Genomic DNA, 15,712 nt, shown 5'->3' with positions numbered 1-15,712 from the left:
AACCATCTTTGTCTTGCTGGTATACTTCTACATTTGGAGGAATAGCCGACTAATAAATGGAGATCAGGGAAGGAAGGTCATTGCGAATCGGAAACTGCTTGCAAGAGACACAGAAAGAAAAGAATGCTTTATGCTTTGATTATGTAATAAAAATAATATACAAAGCATAACTACAGATTGCGATTACCAATTTCTAGAGCGTTAAAGTGGACATGGCCAGTTCGGAATTAGGAAAAAAACTAGTGATTATAACAATTATGGAATGAACGCTTTTAAAAACTTGGAAATTAATATTTGAGTGTTGAGGGTAACATCGGTCTAAGAGTATTTTTAGCATAAACTCTAGTTTTCAAAGTATACTGCTTATCGACAACCTTTTGATAACAATATGCGATTAAATGGAAGATACGTATATAACAGTATATTATCCTATGTTAATAAGAATACAGTGTTTGCCAGTAACCTTTGGGTTAACTTATATGATCCTTTATTAACCTCTGGAAGAAATTACAATTTTAAATAGTACAATCTGGACGATATTTATTAATAGATCAGTGATAGTCTCTGTATAAAAAAGTTTGTCCAAAATTAATAGATCATGGAAAATAATATATATTTTTCATAAGTAACGTCAGTTCATTGAATGCCTCTGAATGAGAATAATGTCAAAAACTTGATGTAATATCTGAGTAAGAATTTATTATCCTTTAGTAACACCTGAGAGGGAATCTATCATTCATTTGGAAATTTAGGTGATGGCATTTGTAAGGTAGTAAAATCTGTATATGATTAAGGTACCCCGTTTCATGTAGTTTCCATTAGTAACACCCAATAATACATTATCCACCAGTAATAATTGGTAAGAGTATACTGTAAATTATACTTTCATCAAATGTTACTGGTGGATAATATATTCTTGGGTGTTACTAATGGAAACTACGTGAAACGGGGTACCTTAATCATATACAGATTTTACTACCTTTCAAAATACCAACACCTAAATTTCCAATCAATGCTAGATTCTCTCATCAGGAGTTGCTAATGGATAATAAATTAGTAGATTAGTGATATCTGTAGGAGAAACTTTTGTATAACAATATGCTATTCATTAGTAACATAAAAAAAAGAATATTATGTCCGGTAGCCATCTTAGGATAAGAATCTCCAGGCCCGAATGCATTGCAGCCCACAATAGAGGCGGCGGAACACAAGCCGGCGCGGCAGTCAGGACTCGCTCGCTCCCACTGCTTCCTGGGGATGGGCGTGTCCGCCTCTAATTTCCCTCGTTTTATATGGAAGCCATTTCTTATGTGGCCCTTGCAAGGTATGCGATGGAATGTTTCCGGGTGTCGACAGGTGCTTTGAGTCATGGCGCGGCTTTCGTGTGGGTGAGAGGGCGTGGGCGGTGGTTGGGGTTGGGTTGTTTTAGAGATTGACAGAGAGTGGGTGGAAGCGGTCGCTTTGCTGGCTCGTTGAAAGCTGAGTCGTGATCGTAAATTGTATTGGTTACGAGAAAGAAGAATCAGCCTGAGAGAGAGAGAGAGAGAGAGAGGGAAGTCTATGGTTTCTTGTTTACGTATGGGTATATATTAAAGAACCGTTATTAGCTGGGTGGGGTGATGGGGAAGGGCGGGGGACGGCAGTCGCGAATGTAAACTTAGCTCTTTGCCGAAACTTGGCACACGTCTGTGAGATGTTAATGCGGAAATAAGGGGGTAACATAAGTTTTGATATGCGGGAGAGATGAGTAACCCTTTCATTTGAGAACCGGTCTGCTATATGTCTTTATGTATTTGTTTTTGTTTTCTCCTTATTAACGTACGTATATATGCATATATACATTTAAGTGTACATTTTAATAGTTCCTTTTATTTGCACAACGACCTTTACACGCATGCAGGTGTACAGTTAGATATGCAGTTTGTGGATTTTCCTTTGGATTTCACGAGAAAAAGGGTGGGAAAAAGGGGCTTGAAAAAAAAAGAGTACAGCTGTGTTGGTGGGCGAACAGCATTCACTTGGCAATATTCATGTCGTTTTTGACTCGTAAAAATAATCTTTTAATGTATCAGGAAGTGTTTTCCCGCACTCTCCTCCTTGCATGTGTTCGTTGGGTTGGCAAACAACGCTTGTGTTTAAAAAACGTCCCTCTGCTGATATGATTAGCTAGAGAGAGAGAGAGAGAGAGAGAGAGAGAGAGAGAGAGAGAGAGAGAGAGAGAGAGAGAGAGAGAGAGACTTGTAACAGATGAGAGAATCCCAGTCATGCCGTTTTTCTGATGATGTTTGTTGTTTCTTTTTTGGTGTTACTGTTGTTATATACCGACTCACTTGCCTTTTGTTTATGTTAATCGAATTATGATGAATTTACATCCACACACTAAACAGAATTTCACTTGATTTTCCACCTATTGTCCTCATTATTATTATTATTATTATTATTATTATTATTATTATTATTATTATTATTATTATTATTATTATTATTATTATTATTATTATTATTATTATTATTATTGTGGTAAAGTAGTTAACAGAAAAAAAAAATTTAATATCGAAAATAACTGTGCAATTAAAAAAATGTAAAACCAAAAATGCTTCCTAAATGTTAACACCTTTCTCGTAGTGTACATAATTTATGTAAGTTCAGTGTAAGTTATATATCTCGATTATATCTTAATGAAAAAAGTTGCGGTGTTTCGTTGACATTGTGTGCAAATGTAGGTACTCACGTACGTAAATGTTTACTCTCCTGTGTGGATATATAAATATAACCATTTTTCTTGGGTGTTTACCCTTTTTTCCTTATTTACTTTCTGGCAAACTCCCTGTACATAAAAAAACAACAGCCCACCTACTGAGCGCAACGATGTTTATTTATATCAATACCACAACAATAGAAAAATTTATATACAGTATTTTTATCCACTTTTACCCCCTAATTTAGAGCCTCTTTACGTAATAACGTTTCTAAAAAAAAGTTCGACAATAAAACCACATTACGGAATGGAATTCCCATACGGTCCGTGCACTAGACTTGAATGGGCAGTATGCATGAGACACCCCCATCAGTCTTCCTCGCAAATGTGTTTGTATCATTTGCATGCGTGAGAAATATAGAAAATAGAACAGTGCTAGCAGGTGATGGCAGGTGCCATTCCCAAATAGTTTCTCCTACTCTACTCATATCTAGCGACAAAGCTCATGTTTACAGTCTATGCCTAATATCCGATGGAAATCAAGAAATGAAGAGGGAGAACACTTTATAATGGAAAAATTGATTGTTTCCCCTAGAAAAAGAACTATGAATTCAGGCAAAAATCCATATGCTTTGTATTTATGACGCCAGGTTCCTCGGCTTAAACAATGAATATTGAACGGTGGAGGTTTATACATGTATAAAAAAAAAAAAATAGGGAAACTGCGATAAAAGGATACACTTTCTATGGCCTTTTTTTATTTTTACTAGAGGAACCCGGTTTTAAATAGGAATTCGGGTAACTTGAATAAATTGTAGAACCTCTTTTATATACTTATTTTATAACTGTTAATGTTTGTTTGATAAGGGAAGGAAACAAATTTCGAAAGTGAAGGATGTCACTACTAGGTATGACATTGTTTGTCATTGCAGACACATTGTCCTAATGTGCCGAAGTTATTTACCTTTTAAGAGGTATGAATTATTTTTTTAATCTCAAAGAGATTTAATTTTATTTAGGAGAGATTTTTTATATTCATTTCCGTCATTTCGTATAAACTTTTTTTAATACCCGCATGTAGCTAAAATCAAATATCCAATATCTTTTCAAACGCTAATAATCTCAGTCGTTGAAGTCCAAAAGTCATTTTTGGTCGGAGAATGGCGGTGTATACACGAATTGGGCTTAAAGTGACGGAGCTGACGTTTGTGCAGAGGTGTCTGTGTGAATTCGCGGTGGGTGAAATGATAACGAAGGTGGGGCGGCAGGCAGCAGCTGTTCCCTACGGGTGTGTGTATGCGCGTGCGCGTGCCCTAGAGCGCCCAAAATAGTGGCCCCCCTTTCACCCTAACAACAGCCACCCTCTTTATGGCACTTGCCTTCTACTCCACCTTCCGTCGCCTCTGCATCAGGTTCCATTTTCATGGCAATGGTGCCGCATTCTCTCCACGATGTCAGTGTTTTCCATGACCCCTCCCAAAGCAGTGTTTGGGTTTCTTTTACTCTGAGGTTTATTTTCAAGCTTTTGGGCCTTTTCTGATATATCAGTTTACTGACTTCTTTTTTGTGCTCGTGTATCAGTTTTCTCCAATTTTTTAGTTTATTCTCCTATTATAGTGCTAGTTTCTTCTCTTATTGTAGCTTTCATCTACTCTGGTTCCCTCCTACCCCTTCATAAATTTTATTTCTTTCCTACACAGTGTTTTCAATCTATTTAGTCTTCTTCACACTTTTGAGTACTTTCAGAGTTCAGCATTTTTCACTCTCATTTCCGTTCACTTCAGCACTTTCATTTATTTCCCTCTTCTTCAATTAATTGCCCCATTTTCTTTTCCCTGCATTCTTTTTACTCATATTTTGTAGGGTTTTGAAATAGTTTCACCTTTACGTATACACACAATCACACACACGATATATGTGTATATATATATATATATATATATATATATTATATATATATATATATACTTCTTATTTTCTTCTGAAATTTCTATTTAGCCTCACGTAATTTTGTTTTTCATCACTTAAACGAATATTCTCTGCATATGCAATTTAGTTGCGTAGCTTGACAAACCCTTTTACATAGTCATCTTGAAGCAACTTGACTGAAAATCGGAAGTATATTCCCTTTATGTCTATCAATATATATATATATATATATATATATATATATATATATATATATATATATATATGATGGAAGCAAAGCATATTATGTGGTCGGTATCTTCATGCCCTCAGTTCGATGTGCATCATATTATTATACGATCGTAGTTTTGCTCTTACTTGTTATCTTCCGTATAAGGTGATATGTTCTTGGTTGCATCATGTATGTGTTCGCTCTTTCGTATTTTTAGTTTTAGTTTCTTTTAACTATCACCTCTTTATATCTTTTCCCAGCTATTGAGAAATCTAGTGGTTACTGGGCTCGTCCTATGCGTTCATACAATTTCTCTTCTTTTTTCAGGAATCTCAAACAACAATTTTCTTGACTCCCATTTTTAATTAGCCTAAATCGTATTTAAATCTAACCAGACTAATTCTGATATGGCCCATCAGCGTGGTCCTTTATCCCCCTTTTTTTTATTCACATTCTGGCTAAACCCATCATGCCTATATTTCCTAACAGTCTGGTGAAATAAATGTTGTTTCTTGTTTTTCCCTTAAAATTTCGATGGAAAATTGAAGTCCAGTACTTTGAATCGATCCTCAGCTGTCCTTTTACAAACTAGGCGTCTCAGTTTGTCCAGTTACGCTGCACGAATCCTGTTCTTTTTTCTTCGGTACCTCGTGAATGTTTACTTGAAATTTTGGGTATTTTGGTTGTTTTTTCGCATCATAGGTTTGTTACTGTTTTATGCAAACCAGCGTCATTGAAATTAGTGGTTGCGCTGTCGGGGTACAAAAACCAGCCAGTCAGTCGTTTCTTGGTATTTTTCAGCACTGGTTTTTTTTCCCAGTATATATTTGTTAAGTCCTTCCGGTTTCTCACATAGTTCAGTTTACTTATAGTAAATATGTATATGTATGTAATATATATATATATATATATATATATATATATATATATATATATATATGATACACATCATCAATGACGTTAGTTGTTGTAACTCCAGAATTCAATCAGCCATTCGCCTTGTATATTTCAGAATACCAACAGTAACACATTATTAGCTTAAATTACTTCAGATTTTATCAACAAACTCAGAAAATAGTATAGAAGTTGCCATAAACTAATATTTGAGGTTTGTGTGTGTTTTTCTATAGTTTATATTTATTTCCAATGTACGACCGTGACTGTATAACAAAACTCCTCATGCACACACACACATATATACATATATATGTATATGTACATATGTGGGTGTGTGAATGTGATCATTTACGCACGTAATTTTTAATGCCTGTCACTGTATGTTCGACTCAAGAACAGGTGCGTATTATGGCTTGGTAATGACGGCATGTGATCTGATGACGTTTGCAATTCGTTTGATTAAATTGATAACCTGTCACTTCTATCTTCAATGCATCGCAATATGGTGTGTCGATTTCCTTAATGGCTTTCATGAATTAGTCATGCCCTTAGCCCCTTAGTAACTCTGGGGGTGTTCATTCTTGGAAGGTGTGTGATATGAACCTCGTTATTTTGCTGACATGAATCTTCTAACATTATGTAATTCAAGTGTTTATCATTTTCAGTCATCAATTTTGTTTCTTTTAACAATGATCGCTCTGTAAAACCTTCCCTTGTCTATATTAAAAGTTTATGGATCATCAGCGACATAAGACCATGAAAAACTCGCCCAATCTAATGGAACGAAATTCTTTCTCTCTCTCTCTCTCTCTCTCTCTCTCTCTCTCTCTCTCTCTCTCTCTCTCTTTTTAACCTGTTCGTCACCACATACCCTTCCCACTTGTTTCTTCAGCCACAAACACCTGAGCTCTTCAGCTTGCTCCTCCCACCCCAAATTTCCAGAGCTCTAAGTATTTTCTGTTCCATTGACGACGGTGCTTCTCTCCTCCACAAGCTGTCAGTGTAGCGGCAGAGATGTGTCACCTCATTTTCCCAGACATCTGAGTCCCCATTGTTTTACTCCAACATCATTAAACTTGAAGCTCTTTAATCGTATTGGATTTCGTAGCCTTCTGCTTTTTCTTGTGTATACTGTGGTTGTTGCGCTTTGCTCATTTTCGTTTCCTCCTCTTTTGCATTATCTGCATCTTTGATCATCCCTGTACAAGTGGCGAGTAACGAAATAGACGGATGACGTCTATGTCGTGAAACGACAAACGGTAAAGACACCTTTCCACTGGTACAGCGATTCAAGTCATTTGGGAAAGTTTAAGGTGTGATTTTGAGATGTTCGTTAATTTTTCATTTTATCGACAACCTGCTCAATGGAGCGTTGATCCCCCGTGAAGTCGAAAGCGAAGTCAGTAACTGTAATTGCAAGCTAACGAAGTTATATGAGACCTCGGTGTGACATCCACAGCCGGTTTGATCGTCCGTAAAATTCCCCCTTCGCTATGGTTCACGCTTCAACTGATACCAAAGCTCTCTCCTCCTTGAGCTAAAGAGACATATATTGTGTCTTCTTGTCGGTTTCATGATCTAATTCATGAGGATAAATTTATATCATATATATATATATATATATATATATAATCTGTGTGTGTCTAGTTGGAAAATGTGTTGGAAATGACTGTTAAGGATGTAGTGAGGCCAATTAGAATATTGAATGATGGAAAAACTTGAAGTTGTTGGGACGACAAGATGCTCTGGTACTGTGGGGAGTGTTGTTTCCTGTGGCTGACCATGGTTTCTAAGGTATGTCGAGATGAGGGAAGTTTCAAAAGGAAGGATTAATAGGAACAACTGTTTTATGTATAAAGGCAAAGGGGATGAAGTATTTAGGCATAACATTGGTCTACATACCAAGGATGGTGTATTGTAGGATTTTGCTTGAGAAAGTAAAGCAGATGACAGAAGGGTTGATAGGAAAATGACAGTGCGGGTTTGGACAGGAAGAAGGGAAGTAGGCTATGCGTTTCAAACGAAACAGTGTGTGATGATGTTTGAAAGTGAAGGGAAAAGGCTGTGTGCTTCATACAGGGGTATAAAAACTTAAACAGTAACAAATTGGCAGTGTGGAAGGTTGTCGATGATGTAGTTTAAAGCACTTAAAAATTTTATGATGGAAGCAAAGCATGTTAACTAGAATATGAAGATAGGAGATTGTAAGTGGTGAGACAAAGGGTTGTTATAGAAAAAATGATGCAGGGAGTAAAAAAAAAAGGGCAGTAGATATAGGTGCAAAATTGTGGGATAGGAAAATAAGTCTTGAATAGCGTTGAGTGGTCGATGTTTACCGATAATACGTATTCGTGGAGAATAATGAAGAATAAGAATAGATGATAAATGTAAATGGAGGAAAAACATAAAAGCTTTTATTAAGGAACAGCCTATGTTGAAAAAAGTTACACTCATGTACAAAGGGCGACCACACAGTCTACTTATTGCCTTTACTTACCAAATACTCAACTCATAAATAAGCAGTATGATCGACAAAATCTCCTGGAAATTGCCTGCATACTGGAAAAAAAAGGAGTCCATAATGTTGATGTACTTGTAATCACCTTGATATAATCATGCAGATGACTATGACATAATTCAATCCCCACACCCAGGAATCACCACCCGCACCTCGTAGCAATTCTCAGGTTATTATCCACTTGCGTCCTACTCTCTGTCTGTGTCTTCCTCCTGACTTCATTCTTCTTCTTGTTTACATACCCTCCTACCCTCCCACCCACCCACAGCCACCAGCTGCCACATTAACTCCACCTACCTTCCGTGTCACCGGCTTCCTCATACGACCCTTTCCCTTTCTCTAGCTCTGCCGTTGCCACCAACTGCCGCCTTAGGCTCCGCTAGGAAACATGACAGCACCAGCTGCCAACCATCTTCCGTCTTCGTGGCCACAGCCTCCAAAGGGTTGGAGAAGAAGAAGGAAAAATCGAGAAGGGGGACGGGGAGAGAAAGTGGATTGGATTTCTATTTTCAGCATACGAGATATTATGCTTTGCATTTAGATGATTGTATAAAAAGTGAAGTTCGAGTCGAATATTTCTGTATGAACTATATTTTTTATTTAATTATTGTTATTACTGTCATGTCCATTATCGTTAAAATCCGCAAACTGATTGGCATTAAGCTATCATTGGTGTGTCTGTGTATGAGAGAGAGAGAGAGAGAGAGAGAGAGAGAGAGAGAGTAGGAGAGAGAGAGGAGGACGCCGGCGAGGACGTTGGGTGTGGAGGGAAAAGATATGGAGAGGATAAATTTAGGAAGGGCTGGCGAGGGCAAAGGGGAGGGGAGGAGGAGGAGGAGGAGGAGGAGGAGTAGGAGGAGGAGGAAGGCGGCAAGGAGATTTCATAGCCTTATATAGATAGACCCAGCAGCCCTACTCCACCAGGAGACCATTCCAACACCAGTTTCACGGGACGTGGGAGCTGCTCTGCCGGAAGATTGAATGATGACTTCGGTTTCTTTTATTTTTACCACTTTCTTTGAAAACACGAATTTGTGGAAATATTCCTTAAGGTAATTCAGAAAAATTCAGGTGATTTTTTTCACACAAGAAATTGGAAAGTCGCCAAACATTTTACTGTGATTAAGGTATTCACGGTTGGACGTTAAACTTTTTTTTTTTTTACTTGAAATTAGAGATCGATCTTAGGTGAGCCAAATTATTCAGTTTTTGGTTTATTCAATTTTATATATAATATATATATTATATAATATATTTGTTATGTAGTCTGGTATTCATATATATATATATAATATATATATATATATATATATATATAGATAATTATATATATTATTATTTATATATTAGTATATTATATACATATAGTTGTATACATATATTTGTATATATATATATCTATATATATATATACCTATAATATCTTTGATATACCTCAATAATATTGACTTGGTTGTGAATGTCTGTGTGAGTATACATATTATTATATAACTGGAATTATATATAATATATTGAAATCATAATAATCTCTATTTAATGGTTTACGGATTAAATACTGTTATCTGTATTGAGTTGTAGGTTACTCAAGGATTCCAGAGTCATTGATGGTCGCTGGAAAAAAAAACTCGCTCATTTAGCTACCATTTTTTCTATATACAAGGCCAATTAATTGTCTGTTTTATATCTTGTAATCTGACTGCTACTCAGTTTTTGAACGAATTTTATTGGATATTACTTTATGTTTTTCTTCATTTTTTTTACCGTATATCTGATTAAAGTATCCAAGTATAAATTCTCTGTAGCATAATTTGTTTGATTTCATTGCAAGTAGTCAGTCACATATTCTATGCAATTGTTCCTTTTTATTTGCTTTAGCTAGGTATATATATATATAATATATATTATATATATATATATATATATATATATATACGTATATATATGTGTGTGTGTGTGTATGTATATGTATATGTATATATATATATTATATATATATATATATATTATATTAAATTATATAAATCCATATTCATTTGTAAATGTTTAGTAAACTTCTTATATCTAATGGCTCCTTTTGGTTTCTTTTTCGTTGCAGCTCATTTTCAGCGGGGAGTACACGAAGGCCATGTCTAAAGACTGGCACTCTGGTCACTTCTGCTGCTGGCAGTGCGACGACTCCCTGACCGGTCAACGATATGTCCTGAAGGATGACCATCCTTACTGCATCAAATGCTACGAGGCCGTGTTTGCCAACACCTGCGAGGACTGTAACACCATCATCGGTATCGACTCTAAGGTTAGTTTTCATTTATTTATTTGCAGCTCTCTCTCTCTCTCTCTCTCTCTCTCTCTCTCTCTCTCTCTCTCTCTCTCTAACTGAATTGCTATCCACGAGAACTAACTCCATCTTCTGTATCGACCGTAAGGTACATTCATGTATTTCTTCTTCTTTGTCTTGTTTATTACTACCTGGTTGGATTGTCATACCATCATTTGTATTGATTTGAATTTGCTTTTTGCCCCTTATTCTCTCTTTATTCATTTTCTGCATGCAACAACTGGCATGACCATCCGTATCGACTGTAAGGCGCTATTCTGTGTCCTTGGTGAAGATTTTAAATTCCGAGCCAATCCTGTGAGAAAATCCATCTGTGTTGAACTACATTCACCGATGATATTTTTTGTACTAATTCCTTATAATGATTGTGTTAAGATATCAAAGCTGATTTCGTTTTGAGTGATAGCTTGAGCTGGACAGTGTTTTTGATGAGTTCTATTTCTGGGTTGATTATTATGTTTTGCGTTATTGGAAATGCTCTCGAATAACCGTTTAGGCACAGTATATTTTAGTTTGATTTTTTAAATATACGTTGGAAAACAATGCGCCATAAGCTGAACCAACTCTTCTTATCAAATCAGGAAAGAGCTTAATGACGCCCCTCGTGTTTATAATGCATGAATACGACAGTAAAATTCTTGGCTCTTCTTGTAAACAACGGCTTCGTATTTGGAATTATCTCACGCTTTAGGATCCTGGTACCGATAGTAGTTGTGTTATTGTCTAATCAAGGTCGATGTGGATATTTTCGTATCTTTGGATGTATTATGAAGTTCTTTAATTTTACGAAATCGATCATTAGTCATTACAATTCAGTTATATGATAGCAAAAATTATGTAAAATAAATATTAGTGCATTTCGTGTAATTTTGACAAATCTTCCGAAGGATAAGTTAAGTATATCTTAGACCATTGAACTGATTATCAGCTCTCCTAGGGTTGGCTAGAAGGATTGTATATTTTTACGTGGCTAGGAACCAATTAGCTTATTTGCAACGGGACCTACAGCTTATTGTGGGATCCGAACCACATCGAGAAATGAATTTCTATCACCAGAAATAAATTCCTCTGAGTCTGCGTTGGCAGAGCGGGGAATCGAACCCGGTCCGGTAGTCGAGCACGTAACCGACTCGTCCAACGAGGAACTTCTAAAGGAATTCATGATATTTGAAAACTTGCCGCCATTGAGATTAATTTTAAGGAATGTGCCAAGTTATATTAGAAAGCTAAAATATAAAAGCAGAATGATTTCTCGTTTGGATTTAGTTATCCATGACGTAAGATTCACGGGAAAAAGGCTGGGCGCTGGGGCGTCTCTAAATGTTTACTTGAATGAAGGTATGCCCGAGTCCTTGCAAACTCCGAGGAATTTGTAAACACTTGCGGTTGTGATCTGATTAGTCATAACAAATCTGGCCCACATATTTGTGCTTGGTTTTCCTCTTCCCCTCCCACACACAACACACACACACACATCATTAGCATATAGGTATATGGATCAAGGTATTTTTTTCACGGTTTGGTCATGGGGAAAGAACGGGTGACAAGCTGGTGAAAATTGATAACAATTGAGTAATGTTGGGAATGAGGGGAGGAGTGAATAAATCATGAAATTTAGGTTAATAAATCCAAAACTCTGAACCCACTCAGTTATTCAGCATTCAAAACAGTGGAAAGAAGGCAAAACTAGGGAAAACCCCTAATTACACTAAAGTTAAAATAAAGGTAGTGGGGTTGGATGTATAGTAAAAGGATAGAAAGTGGGTGCAGCCATCTATCTATCTATCTATCTATCTAGATGCAGCCTTGTGCCCGTAAGATGACGCTGCAACTTTGCAAGCGCCCTTTATTGTAGTGTCCACAGGGCAGTGCATAAAATGCATTAACGACACTAATCCCCCCGGGATGACACGGAGGAGCCTTAATATTACAGAATTTAGAGAGAGTGCATGCAAACTATAGATGCTAATGGTTAGTTGGGTAGTTCATCCTATATTCTTCTTCATAGGGAAGAAAGTGAAAGTATAGTTTACATACTCTCTCTCTCTCTCTCTCCTCTCTCTCTCTCTCTCTCTCTCTCTCTCTCTCTCTCTCTCTCTCTCTCTCTCTCTCGTGGGGTTTTTGTGCCGTCGGTGCCATTTATGCAGTGCTCGGTGGGCATTTAAAATAAGAGGGTGTTTGCAGCGGCGCCTTGGCCCATAGCTGCACCATACAGTGCATCGTCTGCAAACAACAATATAGTCACGCTCTATTCTTAACTCGTTTCTCATCTTTGCCGCTGCTCTTCACTTGCAATCCCTTCAACCTGTGCATTTCCATTCCTCGGACTCTCAATTGTCTCCCTACATCCTCAACATTAACGTCTGGAGGGTTTCTCAGATTTGTTTTAAGCCGTTTCCATATTGCATCATTCGTATCTACTTTTTTATCTCGTGCATTCGGCAAATCCTCAGAATAATCACTCAGTTGACTCTGGATTCCATCCCCTTCGGAAAAGGACCTTTCCATTTGCATAGATTCATTTCGAAATCAGTTGCCCTAAAACCTTTCCCTCTGCATTTCCATACAGACTAACTTCTCTTATCTCTAAAGTACACACACACACACACATATACATATATATATATATATATATATATATATATATATATATAATTATATATATAGTAATATATATATGTGTGTGTCTCTCTGTTTGTCTGTCTGCATGTATGTTAATCTATCTCTGTCTGATTTTGTGTTCGTTCTAACTCGTTTTGGCTGTGCAAACATTGCAATAATGTCCATCTTGTTACAAGGATGACAGCGCAAAAACGTATTTTCTTTTAATATAGCCATTTTGTCGTTTCATTATCTCGAATGCCTTTTTTTTCACGTGTTAAAAGATAAACCTTTGCACAGCTGTCGGTTAGAGGAAGCAGTACACCTCAGATATTGTCAGGTTTACTGAGACATTAACATTTGTCTAAGTTCTTTTGAATGTTTTTGTTCGTATCAGAAGACGATACGTAATCCATTATGTGAACGATACGTTGAGATAACAAGAATTAACGTCAGAGAGAGAGAGAGAGAGAGAGAGAGAGAGAGAGAGAGAGAGAGAGAGAGAGAGAGAGAGAGAGAGAGAATGTTGGCCACTTTATGAAGTTTTCTCCCGGAAACATTTTAAAGAAATTAGATTGTCCACGCATATTTTATTTAAACTTTATTAGGAGCCAGCCATGCTCTTCCCCTCCACCCTTCCCCAGCCCCCCTTATACACACGACACAACTCCTCTCCCCTTTGGCACCTGTCGCCTCGTAAATTAGATGTAGATGTGATATTCCCCGGCAATAAGAGAAGCAAAGGTTACATATTTAGCTCCCAAGAAGTAGCTGTGTCAGGAAACTCTTTTTAAATGCCTTGTATCTAAGAGCTCAAGGCAAAAGAAGGTCGAGGGGAAGGATGAGGCAGAAGGCACGCACGGAGGTGCGAAGAATGAAGGAAAGTCTATACTCTCTCTCTCTCTCTCTCTCTCTCTCTCTCTCTCTCTCTCTCTCTCTCTCTCTCTCTCTCTCTTTGAAACGAAATCTTAATGGAGGGAAGGATGAAGAAGAGTTTAGGCTCTCTCCCTTTTTCTAAAAATAAAGACATCAGAGGAGAGAAGGATGAAAGAAATTCTCTCTCTCTCTCTTTTCTCTCTCTCTCTCTCTCTCTCTCTCTCTGAAAGAAGATATTAATGAAGGAAATCTTTTTTTCTCTTTCTCTTTATCTCTTGCGAGTAGTGAGTGGGGTGGAAAGGTATGCTGCTGTGAACTGCAAAATTTCGATGCGTTTTATTTTCGTTGCTTGACAGTGTTTTCAAGTAGATGTTTACAAAGTTGTGTCTCTGGCTTCTGCCCTAATAATGTTTACGAGGTTTTCATAGCAGCTTCATTTCCACACTGCATCTCACGTTTAAAATTTATTCGATGAAACTTGGCATTCAAAGATGACCGAACTTTCTCTTTTTCGGGGAAGGTTGGAACGCGGCGGCTTTATAGATTTATGTCATTTTCTCACCATATCTTTGGAGATTATTAAATGGTCGAATGTAGTTATTCAAAATTCCTGTTATCTAAGATATTACGGAAATTTTTAGGCAAATTCAAGTCAGGAGGGTCTGGGGTTTTTTCTTTGAGGTGTTTGGTGTACATTCTCTTTCTGTCTTTTTACATGAGCATTTTGCAGTTTTATTAAATTTATGTAATTTTCTCGGCATATCTTTGGAGATTATTAAATGGTCGAATGTAGTTATTCAAAATTCCTGTTATCTAAGATATTACTGAAATTTTTAGGCAAATTGAAGTCAGGAGGGTCAGGGTTTTTTTCCTTGAAGTGTATAGTGAGCTTTCTCTTTCTGTCTTTTTACATGAGCATTTTGCAGTTTTGTTGCCGTTATGATGTTAATGTTTTTACCTTGTCAGTAAAATAAATTTTGGTTCATAGAGAAGCATTTCTGTTAGCCATGGGCTTCTCCACAGGGCAGACTGCGTGAATGTTCAAAGGAATAAACGAAAATATAAAAAAAGAAATAAATAAAGAATGCTTGCTTTATCATTTCCCTAATTATGAAAACTCCCACTGGGTTTCTTGAAATACTCTTGATCCATGTATGATCATTCAGAATTCATTCAATTTCATAGCATGCCCTGTGTGGCATGCTATGAAATTGAAACTCACATCATTCATCCAGACTCGTCATAAGAGCATAATGAAAACAAGCGTATGAATTATCCCCCCCCCCCCTTTTTTTTTATGGAATTGCCATAGTATATATCTTAAGGCCGTAGCTTAGTGTCCATGTGAAGTTTTGTTTTTCTCAGTCTTCGTTCTAGAGTCCAGACCCGTGTCCCCAGCGCGAACGTTGCGTTGAGTGTTTGGAAATTTTAGCATTTTCTCATAATTCTTCTTCCTTAACAAACAGAGAAACTGACAATGACGCAAGGGTTCAAATCACAGGTTTGTTAAAGGTGGTTAATAGTTGAACTGCAAAAAAATTTATACGGGAAAGCTTTCCATTTGGTTTGTCTGCTTAGATTTTCACGAAAGCAGAATTATCCGTTTTTCCACAAAATCATTTTAAATCTCCATAAAATCTGTTG

The 15,712-nt window shown here is 36.9% G+C and overlaps 1 protein-coding gene across 4 annotated transcripts in view; it reads left to right on the top strand.

Moving 5' to 3' along the window:
* Nucleotides 1-15,712, top strand: part of LOC135216918 (prickle planar cell polarity protein 3-like) — a 597,661-nt gene that overhangs the window by 414,128 nt on the left and 167,821 nt on the right. For all 4 annotated transcript variants that reach the window (XM_064252466.1, XM_064252464.1, XM_064252465.1 and 1 more), the window contains exon 7: nt 10,349-10,549. In XM_064252466.1, coding sequence (XP_064108536.1) covers nt 10,349-10,549 — 201 coding nt within the window. The remainder of the gene's footprint in view (nt 1-10,348; nt 10,550-15,712) is intronic.

The sequence above is a fragment of the Macrobrachium nipponense genome, chromosome 6 (assembly GCF_015104395.2).
Source record: "Macrobrachium nipponense isolate FS-2020 chromosome 6, ASM1510439v2, whole genome shotgun sequence".
In the NCBI taxonomy this organism is placed as follows: Eukaryota; Metazoa; Arthropoda; class Malacostraca; order Decapoda; family Palaemonidae; genus Macrobrachium; species Macrobrachium nipponense.
This window is presented reverse-complemented; position numbering and strand designations above follow the sequence as displayed.